Genomic DNA, 16,133 nt, shown 5'->3' on the forward strand with positions numbered 1-16,133 from the left:
GGTGAAGACATCCCTTCAGTGCGAATCCCAAAGTAATTTAACTAAAATAATAATAAAACTGAGAGGAAATCTTCACATTTGAGAATCTAGTGCCATAAAATGTTTGCCATTTGATTAGGAAAATATCAAAATAGTTGTGAATTAATCTTCTGGCAATGAGCTCATTTTTTAACATCTCCATTAACACAAGACAACATATGCAAATATTGTCAATAAGTTTATTAAGTGGTATGAATATTCTGTTTTAAAATAAATGCAAAATTGCAGATAGACCTCTATACTTATATGTTCACAGTTTAACATGTTCCCTTTGAATTGCCAACATTTAGATTAAAAAGAGACAGAGTTTATTATAGACACAACATTATAGAAATGTAAAATATCCATTATTATGAGTATCAAAATCATGCTTAATAAAAACCTTTAATTGCCCTTTCAGTCTAATAATCAATTATAAAATATATATATTACAACTTATATTTGCAGAGATACAAAAAACATTTACAAGCAGAGATTATCCAGGGGCAAACGCAGATCAGTTGAGCCGCTACATTCGGTGTGCGTGTACATGTGAATAAAATTATCACATTAATTATTATCACACCTTCTTCAGGTTTTACATGATTAGAAAATGACAAACCAAGAAACCTGTTAAATGTTTTGGATCAAACTGACCAGCAGATCTTTGAGTAGAAAAAACTGGTGTGATTAATAAATGTTGAGCTTTGGGAATGTTTTTATATATATATATATATATATATATGTAAAGTGCACATTGGAGACATGTACAAAGACACTATATAAACGAAAACATATAAACAAAACTATTTTGTTCTCCAGAAGTTGTAAAAACCGGTAGTAAAATCATGATGGCATTTTTAAAAATGTATGATTTTCAATTAAGAAAATGTTTTATTAAACAGCATTTTCTTTCAAATAACATGTAGTTTAGGGCAGTCTGGAATAAAACTCATCTGCTCGTGAAAAACAAAAAATTTAAGAGCAAATTTCCCTGCTTTGCACTCCCATATAAGTGTCATACAATAAAAAAAAGGCTACCACGGTGTCAATTCGCAAACCAAACAATAGTTCATATACACAAACTTGATATCAGACATTGATAAGACATAAGACACTTCATTGCTTCTACCCTTAAACCAACTGAGTGGTGTTTTTTACCCCCTTACTAACACCATAATGCCCCTGTGCAGCAACTTTCACATTTCTGAATGAAAACATAAAAAACACTTCATTCTGACAAATGAATGAAAGAAACCCAGAGTCCCCTGTTTTTGTTTCTCAAACCCAAATACCAAAAAAAAAAAGCACACCAGACCGAGGCTGAGCTGCTTTTACTAAGTGCATGTTTTCTGCTGTGTGTGCTGTCAAACGTGTGCATGTACAAGAGAAAGCGAGCATTAGCTACCTGTTGTTGTTTGTCACTTCATGATGTAAGCTTGTAGAGGCAGATGCGGTGTGTGGTGTTTTATTGTGATTCCATGAAGGAGGAGTTAGTATTAGCGTTATGTCAGGTATGTAGCTGCGCTGACGAAAGAAAGATTATATGACACGATGCACAGTAGGTGTGATATGATACATTCTGGAAAGTTTCACATTATATTGGCCCAGCTAGCAAATAACGTGTGTGTGTGTGTGCGTTGAAGTCCACAATCTTTACTTAAATGCATGCAGATAAATGAAAGCTGATGTTGCAAAAAAATAAAATGAAGCATGAGCATGCAGTGTGTGTCCGTGGTTAAAACAGAGCGGTGTCAATGCAGTTTGGTTCTTAGGCCATAAGAGGGCGCTGCTCTCAAGCCAGCTGAGATGCTGCAGCCACTTTAAAAAAAAAGTCTGGACCTCCCGCAGCTGATCAGATGTCTGGTGCAACAACTTTATTAGGAGGTCAAAATAAGTTGTTGAGAAATCTGTAGATAGGATCAAAAATTGACGAACGCAATGAGGTGAAGGGGGTCTAAACTTGCACTTTAAGGAACATTTCCCCCACTCCCTGTCGGAGTCCAATGCAGAAGGCCAGCTTGAAGTCAAAGTGGTAAAGTACAACATTGAAACCAGCACCGAATTTTTTTTCAAAATGCCCGGTGGAGGGTTTCACACCAGGAGGTGGCGTTTCTTGTGCAAAGCCAGGTGGTCGGAGCGGGAGAAACTGCGTTCACAGTCAGGGCACTGGAAAGGTTTGACTCCCGTGTGCTTGCGGAAGTGTCTTGTCAGCTCGTCTGAACGGGCGAACTTCCACGTGCAGCCCTCCCACATGCACTTGTAGGGTTTCTCACCTGCACATATAGAGAGGAACAAAAAAAAAAGAAGATGATCAATGAAATGCTTGTAAAGGATAAAAAATGTTTGAACAGTTTGTGTGTGTGAATCAAAACAGTTACCGGTGTGTGTCCTGCGGTGTGCTTTGAGGTGGGAACTCTTGGTGTACACTTTATTGCAGCCGGCGAAGTCGCAGCGGTGAATCCGCCTCTTTTTCAGTGTGTCAGGAGAGTCAGCAGGGACAGGATGCTGCGTGCCCGAATGCACTATTACTGATGGGTTGTTGGCCCTAGGAGAGACACAGAGTAGAGATTCATGTTAGAGTTTATTGCTGCTGCTTCATCTGATTTGACCAGCAGAGGGCCAACACAGCCACCTCTTTCATGATGTTGAAATCTAAATGCAAGTTTAATTTGGTGGCCGCTTCTCTCCCATGCAATAACAACTGCTACCTGTCAGGAAGTAGAAAAATAAAACATCTCTTACCCTTACCAGGCTATACCACGCCTTTGCTTTGTCCTGTAACCTCTATCACGGTTGTTGTTTTCATTTAACCATTCAACAAATTCACTCACTGGAACTTGATCAAATCTGTTGTGCAATACTGAAAAATAAGACAAATAAGAAGTCTAGAAGTCTAGAAACGGTGAAATAGTAGATGCAACTTGGCAACACTCTTTCCAACTTGAACAAGCCTAAGCAGATTACATTTCTAACACTCTGCCTCTTGTGAGTGTGTGAATGCGTTGTGAAAGCTTTTTCTGTGCCAAAGTACAACATTAAAGTCCATCAAACGATTAACAGAGTAGAGTACAAAAGAATAGAAGAGCAGAGACTAGAAAAGCGAGACGTTTTCAAGTGTTTCACAGTCAAAGAAGAAAACAAGAAGGAGTTATCTTTCTGCACATTAAAATGTGTGTCCGTGTGTATAAGTGGCAGTTGAGAGCAGGTGTCAAGTGTTGAAATATGAATCCCTTGCAGATCAGTTCTGCATAAAGGAATGTGCAGAAAATCCCCTGCGACACACACACACACACACACACACACACACACACACACACACACACACACACGTTTGTTCCACTATCCCCGTCAGGACGTCTCATTGAAATAAATGCATTCCCTAAAACCATGACGTCTTAACCCTGAAAAAGCAGTCCTGACCCGCGCGGGCCTTCATTTTTGTACCTACAGTGATATGAGTCCCCATCTGTCAGTGTGCGTTTAGGTTAGCACACAAACTTAGACCAACACATCATTATTATTCACATTTAGCAAACTTCACCTATTTACCTTATACATACAGTACATTTACGTTGTTCATGTGTTTCAATAGGAGAGGTAATGACAGAGAAAGATACATCCACTTTTTTTTTTCTTAAGGGTCCAATTATTTCACAGTTGGCAAGGGCAACGACAGCTCACACAACACAAACACATGCACACACAAGCAAGATCTAACTGGCAACATTCCCTGACTATTACATGTATAACCAACATTCAATTACTTCTTCCTAAAAAAAGCGGTTACTGTGTTGAGGAAGAACCACGGAGGTACAAAGCTAGCAGATGATGATGTGAGGAGAGAGGGAGGAAACAGGAAGGAGAGGGGGAACTGGAACGGGGTCAGAAGAGGAGGGCAAGAAGGAGTAGGAGCTGCCAGACAACAAGCGCTGAAAAAATACAGGAAGTGCTGAGTAAGGAAGGAGGGAGGGGAGAGAAAGAAAGGAGATATGGGAGAAGAGGAGGAAGAGGAATGGAGGAAGTTCAAGATGGCTGCTGTGAAGGTGCGTGGCTGATTTGAAGGATGTTAAGAAGAAGAACCGGGAAGTGGCTGTAACGAAAGGCGTGGCTGAGGGGCGAGAAAGGAAATGACAGAATAAAAAACGGCAAGTGGAATGAAGGAATCTGACACACCCCACACAGTGCAGTGTCATGTGTCATTCATGACAGTTGTTGTGTTACTGGTCCTAAGTGTCTCTTAGTTGTCTTAGTGCTTACTGTCCTAAGTGTCTCTTGAAAACAGTGCTAACCATTTGTCTTCTAATCTCTACCAAAGTATTTTTGGAACAGTTTTGCATTTTAAAGATACGTGACCGACTTGACAAGAAATGTATGGCATTATATTTGAGTATGAGACGGGACATTTTGAGTACTGAAATGGTTTTACACACCTAAGTTACGCTTTTATGTATACATATATTTTCCCTACTTCCCAAATGACATATAATACTAGCGATCGGACTGGAGACTTGGAGAAATAGAAATGACTGACTACTGGAATTGTTGCGCACTGTAACTGTCATGTTAAGTAGATGTGCAGACAAACCTGAGAGCGTACAGAACAGGGACTTTGTGGAAGGGCAAATGACTAAAACTGAGAGATGTTGTGCACTTATGTGGATGAATTAACAGCACAAATGAAATTACTCTTTGCTTTGATACTAATTTCATAACAAAATATAATTTGTGTGCTTGGAAAAATGTTTTTTCTTTCTGTGCTCAAAATGTCCCATTGCACACACAGAATTTAGACACAAATATAACTCCATAAATGAAAATGAAAAATGAAAAGAGTGGTGGGAGATAAAGAACGAAATGCAAACGTCCTGGTTGAACTTATCTGGAGATGTCTGGATTATTTACTGAATGTTTGGTAATATTTTTAGTCTCTAGATATTTCCTGATTTAAATCATACTTTTGGATACCTTTGTACAGGTTTTTCGTTATGCAGGTTTTCTTACCTCATGTGAACTTAATACATTTTTAGCAACCATTACCACTGTTGGGGAAATGATTTCAAAACAAAAGCAAGGCTTTCTCAAGAATGACTGTTGCATAAAAAGTTCAACTTTGCCCACATTGCCAGAGACCAGGTACTTGAATCTAAAAAAAAAAAAAAATCAAAACAGGAACAGATATGGATTCAGTTGAAAATAAGCCTCTGAACGCCGTTTCCATATAAAGTAAAAGGGGAAACTCAGCAGCAGACAGTGAAACTTGTAAAACCTATGGTGTGTCTTTCAAAATTTGTACAAGTACGTATGTATGTGTACCACTCACCCATATTCAGGTGATATCCTGATCACTGATGATTTCATCTCGTGGCTGTGGAGTTCTTGAGCGAGCTCATGGCGAGGCTCTGTTTTGATTGGCTTGTGCAGGTCATGGGTGTCGCCTCGCAGTTCCAGGGGCTTCGTAGAGTGAACTGGGTAGACAAAATATTCACAAGAGAGAGCTGTTCAGTATGGTCAATGCTGCAGCTTGGTCAGGAAATATTCACAATAGAGGGTTAGTTTGGATTTTTTTAAGTGGGGTTGAATGAGGTGCTTATCCATAGTCAGTGTATTACCCAGAGTAGATGGCAGCAATGTGTTCTAGCCACCTACAAAAAAGGCTCCCCTTGAAAAAAATCAATGCCATTTTAATTTTATGAGTATTTTCACCACTTTAACTTGCCGTCACACAGCCATTTCCAACAAGGGAACTGAAGCCATATATTAATTTATGTGCTCTTAAAGCCATTAGCCTCCTTTGACAAAAACAGTAATTTTACCTTGCAGAACATGGGAGTCGCTGGTTTACCGCTGCCTTGATTGTGTGACTTTGGTGTTTTTTATATTGTTAGTTTGGATCTAAATTATCATGTTAAAATACCAAAGTCAAGCAATAACACAAACTAACCAATCAAGGCCGCGCTAGAACAGCAACTCCCGTGTCCTGTGAGGTAAAACGAGGAGTCTGATGAGGGCTTTGAGGAGGCTGATAGAAATGCTTCAGTTCTGCGTACAAAAAGGACAGTCTGACAGCAAGGTAATGTGGTGAAAATATTCAAAATATAGCTTAAACTAATATTTATTTTATTGATATTGATTTGATTTGTATCCGTCAATTATGTATGCATTTTGTTATTCTCTATGTGCATCAAATATAGGAGATTCAGAGATGGTGACCTCTGAATGTCAGTGACCTCCATCTGACCACAGAAAACAGAACAAAAACAAAACCATGGCTTCCCTAAGAAACAAGAATCTGCTGAAACTGATATTCTAACAGCAGAGGAAATGAACTTCCTCATTTTAAGAAAAAAAAAAAAATATACATTTAAGAAGAAATGTTTTTCATACAATATCTGGAAAAACAACATCCTGTATTTTGATAAAGTATAAAGATAAATGGGTATTATTTCCTGTTTTTATTTAAATGGTTGATTTTTGTAAATGAATGGTAATTATTTGTTTAATTTATTTGTTCAGCAACACACAGTAGTAGCAGATTATGTCATGTTAATAAAACTAAAACCAACTGAACTGAAATTGAATAGAAATTGCAATTAACCTGAATGAAACCAAAAATGAGGATTCACCTGTCTTGTGCTCCCTGCTTCGATGATGGTCGTCATCACTGGCGACAGGTGAGCTCACCATTATCTGCTGATGCAGGTGGAGAGGCGGGGGGTAGAGGATGGACAGAGGGACCATGACCGGAGGCACCATGACCCCTGACCCCTGGATGACCCCGGAGCCCGAGCTGATAAGAGGAGCCCCCATGGTGGGGTAAGGAAGTGAAGGAATAGGTGGCGAGGAGCGCAGCTGGGAGTGTTTGGGGGAGCTGCGCGGGGAAGCGCGGCTCGCCGAGCTGTAGGGGGAAGGCGGGGAGCTGCGTGAGGAGGCCGGGGAGGAGGCGGAGGAGCAATGAGGAGAGGAGGAAGAAGAGGTGGAGGAGGAGCGCTTGCTGACTGACAGATCCACAGGCTCCATCTGGGTGTGTGTGGGGTTGCTCAGAGTGTGGGTCTGTGTGAATGCATGCATGTGTGTGGGGTGGTACAGGTGGGTGGGGTGGGAGAAGATCACTCCGTAGGGCTCCGGGGTTTTCACTAGCGAAGCGTAGAATGACTGTGAGAGAGAGAAAGCGAGGATGCAGAAGAAGGAAGCAGTGACAAAAGAGCAGAGAGTTAAACATTTCCGCTGTACAGTGAAAAACATGTTTCTGCCACACAAACAGCTACAGACAGCCAAAAATTTTGAACCCAGCTATGTGTGGGATGGTTAAGTGCAGTCTGTGTGTGTGTGTGTGTGTGTTCATTAGCCCGCTGCCTGGCAGTGTTTGTACCCATTGTATGTAAATGTCCACTGTACAGCAGGCTGTTTGTCCAGGAAGAGATGGAATGTGGGAACCAGTCTGTCTAGACACGTAGCGGACGTGTGTGTAGGTGTGTGTTAAGTGTATCTGTAGGTCAGAGTTACTGTATGACATCAAAAACATGTTCAGGCATGAAGGGAGCACACACACACACAAGCACCCAAAACTCAACACATGTGCCTCACCGTCTCCATGTCTGTTTTCAGAGGGTAATCATACATCAGCATGGCTGCACAGGCCAGGCTCCTACAAGACAAAACACACACATGCAGCCATCAGTACACATAATTAATATAATTAATACACAACATGTACACACTCAGCTCACACTTAACTAACTTAAGAGGGATTTTGTTTATTTTTATGTTCAGTATTGTTTAACATGGACGCCAGTAATGATCCATAACCAGTGGTGGAAGAAGTTCTCCATCCACGTCCCAACCTAGGGGATGTGCCCCTATAAAGGATCACAAGATAAATCTAAGGGGTCGTAAGATGAAAAATGGAGGTGAGAAGAAAATATAGCAGTGTCACCTCTTCTGGCTTTAAAACAGTTATTTAAATGAAGCCATGTGAGAAGTTTAGAGGGGAAATGTCTCTCTGGTGGAACTAACATCTGAAACATGACAGTGGGCCTCAGCTAGACACTGCTTTCTCGTAAGAAGACAGACGGTTGGGAACCACAGGTTTAATCTCTAACAATCTTGTGTTTTTGTAAAATATTAACATGAAAAGTAACTAGTGACTATAGCGGTCAGATTAATGAAGTGCTAAAAAGTACAACATTTCTCTGTAGATGTAGTGGAGTAAAAATATAAAGTGGCATAAAATGGAAATACTCATAATTGTACATAAGAACAGTACTTGAGCAAATGTAATGTTACATTCCACCCTGTCCACAACCCTGCTTAATTTTCTTGTTTTCATCTTTTACAGTTAAATAACACCAGTAAATTATAAAATGATCTTACTTTCACTGCAAGTATATGCGCACACACACAGACACACACACATTTGAGAAGTGATGAAAAATAAACCACCAAGGGGAAGGCTAGGCAGGGGTCTGTAGTTAAGTACAGGTGCCTGAAAAGTCTCTGAAGTGTGAGTCAGCGCTCTCGACCTTACTTCCAGTAAATCACATCAGACAATAGCCGAAATAGCCAACGTTTTCTGTCACACCTTCTCCTCCTGTCTACTTTTTGCCATCTCCACTAAAAGCTCTTCTTTCTCACACTGCCAATTTTGTCCGTCTAACAGTTTGTCAGGCCGTGTAAAAAAACAATTAACAGCGCGGGTGTCAGCTGAAAAAACAGACAATGCAGAACAACGTGTCGTTCTGCGAGACTTGCAGGTATGATGTGGCTAAAAAAAAAAACTGTCCGGTGTCAAAAACTAGACAGTGATAGTGACTTATACATTTCAAACACACACACACACACACACACACACACACACACACACACACACACACACACACACACCTACTAAGGCCTGTAAGAGTTTGGATCAAGAGCGTGTGAGGTTTCAAAGGTGCTTCCAGTTACCTTGACTTTGAATAGCCAGGTGCAGCTGGGATGACTCCGTGTTTGTGTCTAAATGAGTGTGTTTATGAGCATGGTTGTGTGTTCACTGGAGCATTAAGGCAACATGAACTGTCAAAGAATGTACCTTTAGGGAGTCTGTGTGTGTGTGTCCTGATTAAAGTCCACAGTCTGGAGACAAGTTAGCCTTTAATTATTAACAAATGGGCTAGAACACAGGCCGTCTCTCCTCTCTGTGTCTCTCACACACACACACACACACACACACACACACACACACACACACACACACCCCAATAGGAGAGCAGGATGCTTGCTTGCTGGGTCAGGAAGGGTGTGAACATGACGCCTCGCCCTTCTCCCGGCTCCAAGAAACAAAGAGACTGTGGTCAGGTGAGGACTGGTGTGTGTGTGTGTGTGTACATATGTCTTTGAGGGTGTGTTTTCTAATCCGGGTTTGTATTGTATTGTAGTTCAACTAGAGGTCAAGCAGTTGTTCTATTGTAGTTGTAAATCACACACAGAGGTGACAAAAATTGCAGGTTTGAAGCAAACAAATAGATTACGAAACTGGAAAAGGACAAAAGAAGAAACCTTTCTGCTTCTCAGCTTGTAAGTGTACAGTGTGAATACATCGAATACACACAAAATTCAAAATGTCCAAAAGACTGTTTGGGTTTGGAAAGTCAGTGGCCACTGTGGAAGTCCCCACACCTTGTGTCTATCCTGTTTTCATATTTAAATATTTCCCCTCTGCTACCGAAACAGCAACGCAGGAAGTACTTGTATTGAAAGAGTAGGACTTTTGCAAAAGACACATCCCTGACTCACAACTAATCACAGATGCAAACATGGAGACACAGTATCATTGATGGAAAGCACCTGAAAGCAGGCCCAGACAATATAATCTAGTCACAGCCTCCAATCCAAGGTTCTAGTCTAACATGTACAACTGCTACTAACGATTATTATCGATATAGTACTCAAATCTTTAAATCCTTGATCTGTCTGTACAGTCAAAAACCTAAACATTCAACTAATTTAATTATTTATTTATAATGTATTTTTGTATATTTTAGTTTATATAATAACTGATTTATAACACATAGTAAAATTAAGTGTTTACTGATGCATTTTGTAACTATAACTCTTCCTGTGGATAACTGGATGTTGGTGTATTAACAGATAATGAATGACAATATAGTAAAACACGGGTGTAATCATTTTCAATAAAAATCATAAAAACTTCATAGGAGAAGTTATAATTGTTGACAAATACTGTACATTAATAAAGACTTAAAATGTCCTTATAACTGCTTTACAATTACTTTATAGTTTGTAATTATATGTTGCGAATGCTAAATCGGGGGACTAAAGTTAACATTTACATAAAAACACTTAATTAGCATCGACTGATCGTTTAGCACCCAGCAAAAAAAAAAAGTTGTTTAGACAAAATGTAAACGTAGATTTGCTGATGAACAGCATCTATAGGAAAGCTTTTTTGCCATTATGTGGCCACATCAACATTTCTTAAGTTGCTGCTGCTGCTATCACTATTGTTTCACGAAGGTGACAGGTTGTCAAATGTGTAGAACTGATCTGAAAATCATTTCTGAAACTGTAGCCTGATAAACAGAAACCTGTGACTTCAGATTACAAGCTACTTCAATAAGGTGCTGTGCATGTAAAACCAAGAAAACATCCATTAGACACAAACATACATTTATGACCTCATGAGGACCTCGGGGGCCTCCTTTAAACTACACTTACAGTAAATGCATCTAGGCTCAGAGTGTTCCTGTGAACACGAGTCACGTGTACTTCTATGTGCAAATGCACATATATGTTCACGTTGAAGAAAATTCCGTAATTATCTTTTAGAACATCAGTTGCCTAAGTCCATCTGTCATAAAAACACAGGACTAAAACCCTGCAGCACTCGGCACACATGCAGTGATGGGAACACCGTTCCTCTCAGGGTTCACGTGTCATGCAGTTTAGCCTCTCACAAACTGGTTCATGTGCAGGTGGTTGCAGGTAGTTTTTGGACACAATACTACCAGTGTAATACCAGTTTAGTGAGATAAATCTGCTTGTCATTGGTTTGAGTAAACACGGAGCAATTTTGGTGATGGTGACAGAGATCTGGGTCACATTGCAGCAGCAGAAACAAAAGATCATTAAGATCATTTGTTTTTAGATGGTCCTTGTGAAAAAGACCAACTATAGACCAACTTTCCCTTGGGGTGTGTCATAAAAGGATAAATACAATGAGACACAGAGAGTTTAGACAATCACAGGAAATAAAATGAATTTAGCTGCGCAGCATCTTCCTCAGTACACCTCCACAACCCAGCCTCGGGAGAGAAAAGAAAATCTGCAGCTGGAGCTTGTTGATCTGTGGATGGCATCATTTGACAGAAAATGAACCAGCAGTAACTATTTTGATAATTTAGTAAAAGTTCTTTTTCAAGCAAACACACCAAATTCCCAATTTAATTAATCGTGAGGATTTGCTGCTTTCCTTTCTCTGACGGTAAATTGAATAATTTAGGTTTTGAAATGCAGGTCCGTCAAAAGAAGACGTTAGGAATTCTATTAACCAAATGATAATGATGATGATTACAGACTAAACGAGAAAAAATAATCTACAAATGAATAAATAATAAATAATAATAGTTGCAAACCTATAATAGTTGCGTTGATCCCCTGACAGGTGGAGTTTTTTAACGGGTCAAACAGATAAGATGGAAGACAACAACCTCTTTCTGAGAGAGTAGAAATCAGACAGCTGTTGCATCTCTGCTTCATCAGAGCATTCCCAAAATCAAAGGACACACATGCTGTGAAGTGAAGGAGCCAGTGTTTACTGCACCTTTTCAGTAAATAAGTAGCCCCACCTGGGTTGTTGAGGAGTATTTTTCTCCCTGCGTGCTCTACGTGTGTTTGTGCATGTCAAGTGTGGTCTGCAAATATTGCCCTTCTAGGTCAGTAGTGCCATTGTGTACTCAACCCCAACCCACTCAGCAAACACTTCCTATGCCCCTCTCTCTCTCTCTCTCTCTCTCTCTGTATCCACCCTTGGACTCACCCTCCTGATCTTCTTCTACACATTTCCTTCAGTCACTCCTCAGCAATCACTCAAGTCTTAACTACTGTATTTATCTGAACCGCACACTACCCCACACTCCTTCTCTCTCCCTCTCTATGAATGATATAAAACAACATGACTGAAGGGGAAAATATTGTGGGTTGGAGTCCTTGGCTACTAACTCAACCACACACACACACACACACACACACACTTATACACACTCACAGCCGCACACCAAGTTTCTGCTAGCTCAACAGAATACACACACTAAATCACTAAAGGACTAAATTATTACAGACACGCATACATGCTCAAACGTACACACAAATGGGGCTGTGCACACACACACACTAATGGCAACAGGCTGGAGATGATGAGATCACCAGAGAGACCAGAAACCTCCAGACAACGTCTTTGTCCAGGAACACGCCGCAATAGACACACACACACACACACACACACACACATGCACGCAGCCTTCACTTCTCTGCTTCTGACTCCTTTACTTTATCACCTCTTTTACCTTGTCAGTCTCACCTTACCTGTCTTACACCTGACTGTCATTTTAATCACAAATCACAGGACTCAAACAGCACTCAAGCACTGTCACACTTCACCGCTTGCAGGGTAAAACTTCATGTACGCACTGCAGCTTGACTCACACCGTGTTACCTATTTAGACCCCTCAGGGAATGCACTGATTGTCCTTTATTTAAGATCCCAATTACATGACTCATCAAGGTGGCGAGCTAATATTCCAGTGCTTTACTTTTCCTTTTCTGAGCTCACCTCCTATGTACTTTCTTATTGTTCCACACGCCATCTGTTTGCCCTTGACTCACTAGGATTTTCTCCTTCTTTCAAGCTCTCAACCCCTACTCTACCTCCCTGCCCCCTAATTTCAACCTCTTACCTCACTTCTATGACTCCCCTAATAACACCTTACATGCTCTGACTTTGACTCCTCTCACTTTAAGGCCCCTGCTGAAGCCCCCTATCCTCTTATTTTGGCTTCCTATTCCCTCATCTTACTCCCCCAAACACACACCCACACATACACAGGCACGTAGCCCCTCTGCGCTCCTCTCCAGCAGACTGTGGGGCTGGAGACCTCGGGGAGAAGCCAGAGGGGGCCGTCAGTAGGGGAGAGGAAACAGGATCCATCATCACACACACATACAAACACACGGGTACACACATTTAAAGACACAGCGGAGTTGACATAAGGCTCAAATGACGCACACGTGTACACACCTCAAGCCCTACTTGTCAAAGAGAGCAAGAGTTTTGAGGCTTTCCAGACAACTGAGGACAGATGGAAGGAGAGAACGAGAGAGGCTGCCAGGGAGAAAAAGTGAGAGAAGCGGAAGCCCTCAGAGTTTAGTCTGACTGTTATTATTTCCACACTGCGTGATGGGTCGGGGGGTGTAAAGCAGAGAAGCAGGAGGAGGAGGAGAGAGGAGCCAAATGGGGGGGTGCTGCTGCAGGGGGCCTGCGGTTTCCTGTCTGAACCCCCCCTCCCCCTGCACCTCCCAACCCAAAGAATGAGAAGAGAGAGGGGGGGATAGAAGGAGAGACAGGGCAAAGAAAACAGCCGTTCTGACCAAACTATGTCAAAATGGAAGTGGAAAGAACAAGGCAGAGACACAAATGGGGAAGAAAACGAAGTGGGTTTTGACCAAAATATGACAAAACTTCAATGAACCTCAAACATGGGGAGGGGGTGGGGTGGCGGTAAGAAAGAGCCACACAGTCACAGTGGCTCAATCCAGTGGTTTAAAAGCGGCAACAGACACACAGCACATCTGCGTGTGTGTGTGCTTTTACACAGCCGTGTGTGTGTGCGTGTGCTGGCACGCATTTGAAGTTGTGTAACAAATTACAGCTTTTTACGTTTATGGCTGTCTGTGGACAGTGTCCTTATTTCCTTAACTTCTAATGGAGAATCACCAACTACTCTGCATTCAGGAGTTTAATGTTTAGCCCTAATGTTCCCTAGGACATGCCCTTTGAGCAGTGTGTGTGTACCCACTCAAACACATTTTGTTCCAGCAGATAACATCAGCATGATGATTCAGGAAAAGAAGGCGTAGGGGTGGGTGGGGTATTTGGGGCGTGCCCGCATAAATGCGTGTCAGCTCTAATGAGAGACAAATAAATACAGGAATAAATTAAAAAAAGAGAGGTGAACTCATCTTTTTCTCCTGCTTTTTTAAAAAACTTTTCAAGAGCAAGAGAAGAGAGTAAAGTAAAACAAAGGCAGAGAGAGGGAGAAGTCGCCCTCATTCCACCCGTCCACCCCCCACATCCACATCCCTCTCTCCTTTCTTTCTCCCTCTTTCTCTCTAACTCCAGGCTCTAAACAGGATAAGGGCTTCATATGCCAAGTGGAATGTGTGACGCAAGCCTCAGCCTTGAAACAAAGCACAGGAAACAGGGAGAGACAGAGAAACACACACACAGACGGAGAGAGAGAGAGAGAGAGAGAGAGAGAGAGAGAAAGAGATGTGTATTGTTAAATATGTGAAAAGAGAGGACAAAGACACTCTTTTTCTGTTACTGTAGCCTGCACACACACACCTGCCAGATGTGTGTAACACTGTACTCAGCCAAACACCAGCAGCAGCTCATCTCTCATTCTCTCACCCGCCACTGCTTGATTCTGCATCAGCATCACATTCGGCCTTTTAGGCTACTGATGCCCTGTCAATATGATCTACAGCTCAAGCAATCAATCAATCAACAAGCAGCATGACAGAAGGTCTGCAACTGTTTTGATAATCACTCTATCTTTCAGTTTATTTAAACAAAAACGGCAAATCCTCTCTGATTCCAGCTTCTCCAAAGTGAAATTTTCTGCTTTTGTGCTTTCTTTTATATTATTTTTAATTGATTATATTCATATTGTGGATAAAAATCACTTAAAGATGTCACTCAGAACTTGTAATAGGCAATTTGTAAAAATGTTTGGGGACATTTCTGAGACACTTCTCAATCGAAAAAACCCCCCAGATCAACTGATTTCTAATTGATCACACAAACTACTAAATCTCTAAATCCGGACCATTTTAAACACGATTTAAACACACATTATGTGTTCACAGGTTGTTAAATGTCATTAACACTGAAAAAGAGAGGAACCAACTACATAGAGGGAGACACATCACTACAGCAGACTCTCTAAGTCTCCCTCCCTGCATTTTTTTTTTATTTAACTAGCCTAATTAAACAACACTGTGTTATATAAAAGGCTATAAATAGCATTGACTCTCTGCTGCCTTGCTGTCGGGTTACATCTGGTATACCGGTCAGCGATAAGATCATGGCCATTACTTTTTTTTTTTTTTTCACAACGTGAAACACGCGACACACACATAAATCAATAAACTAACATAAAAACAACTTTGAGTAATGAACTAATTAGGCAAATTAACCAGACAAAAGCAGCTTGATCTCATTAAAATAAGACCCACAACTCTGAATTTATGGACTTCTCTACCGCTTTCCCATAATAAAGTCTTCTTTTACTGCATCTACTACCACATCTAACCTTTTAAAAAGACCACGCAGCAATTGGCTTTACCGCAGCACATCCGAGAGGAAATAAGACCAGTTCGCCGGGGTCAACAGAAACTGGTCGGGCACACACCGCAGCAGAGGAAGATCACAGTGTCAAACTTACTTCTCGGACGTAGTGGTCTAATCCGGAAGGAGAGACGGAAGATTCACAGCTACCCGGCTGAAGAGCAAAGGCTTCCCTCTCTGATAGAAACTCAATTAGGCAACTCCGCAGAAAAAGTGGCGCAGGCGACAATCAGCCCTCCGCTGTGTCACTGACATCAGGCACAGAAAAAAACAAGACGCTCCGGTGATCGATGGCTCCACAAAACTTCCCTAAGTTACGAAACTCCCTCTTTCTCTCTCTCCCTCTGTGTGTGTTTGAGTGTCTCTTTCTCTCTCCAGTCTTGTCGTTTAGAAACTGTTGCTGTCACATGATTCGCCGTGGATCTGTCCGTGGGGTCGGGCAGCTGGGCGGGACCGGGGCGGGGTGGTCCAGCTCGTGTGTGCGTGCGTT

General features: G+C 41.4%; 1 protein-coding gene across 1 annotated transcript; it reads right to left on the minus strand.

Moving 5' to 3' along the window:
* Nucleotides 1-204: 204 nt before the first annotated feature.
* klf3 (Kruppel-like factor 3 (basic)) lies at nucleotides 205-16,035 on the minus strand. The gene is made up of 6 exons (XM_038713494.1): nucleotides 15,741-16,035; nucleotides 7,606-7,666; nucleotides 6,645-7,173; nucleotides 5,342-5,486; nucleotides 2,400-2,566; nucleotides 205-2,294 (listed from the first exon to the last, which is right to left on the minus strand). The coding sequence occupies exons 2-6, from the start codon at nucleotides 7,645-7,647 to the stop codon at nucleotides 2,113-2,115; spliced, it is 1,065 nt and encodes a 354-aa protein (XP_038569422.1). The 5' UTR covers nucleotides 7,648-7,666; nucleotides 15,741-16,035; the 3' UTR covers nucleotides 205-2,112.
* Between the last annotated feature and the right edge of the window lie 98 nt (nucleotides 16,036-16,133).

This window comes from Micropterus salmoides, unplaced genomic scaffold (assembly GCF_014851395.1).
Source record: "Micropterus salmoides isolate LMB-PRFRI ecotype aquatic unplaced genomic scaffold, ASM1485139v1 Ms_hic_scaffold_12, whole genome shotgun sequence".
Lineage (NCBI taxonomy): Eukaryota > Metazoa > Chordata > Actinopteri > Centrarchiformes > Centrarchidae > Micropterus > Micropterus salmoides.

Bases quoted from the DNA above. Each gene is read 5' to 3' on its own strand.
- klf3 (XM_038713494.1), bottom strand. From the start codon at position 7,647: ATGCTGATGTATGATTACCCTCTGAAAACAGACATGGAGACG. The intron at 7,174-7,605 runs GTGAGGCACATG...TCTCTCTCACAG, and splicing joins TGAAAACAGACATGGAGACG to TCATTCTACGCTTCGCTAGT. The intron at 2,567-5,341 runs GTGAGTGGTACA...TGTCTCTCCTAG, and splicing joins AGGATATCACCTGAATATGG to GGCCAACAACCCATCAGTAA.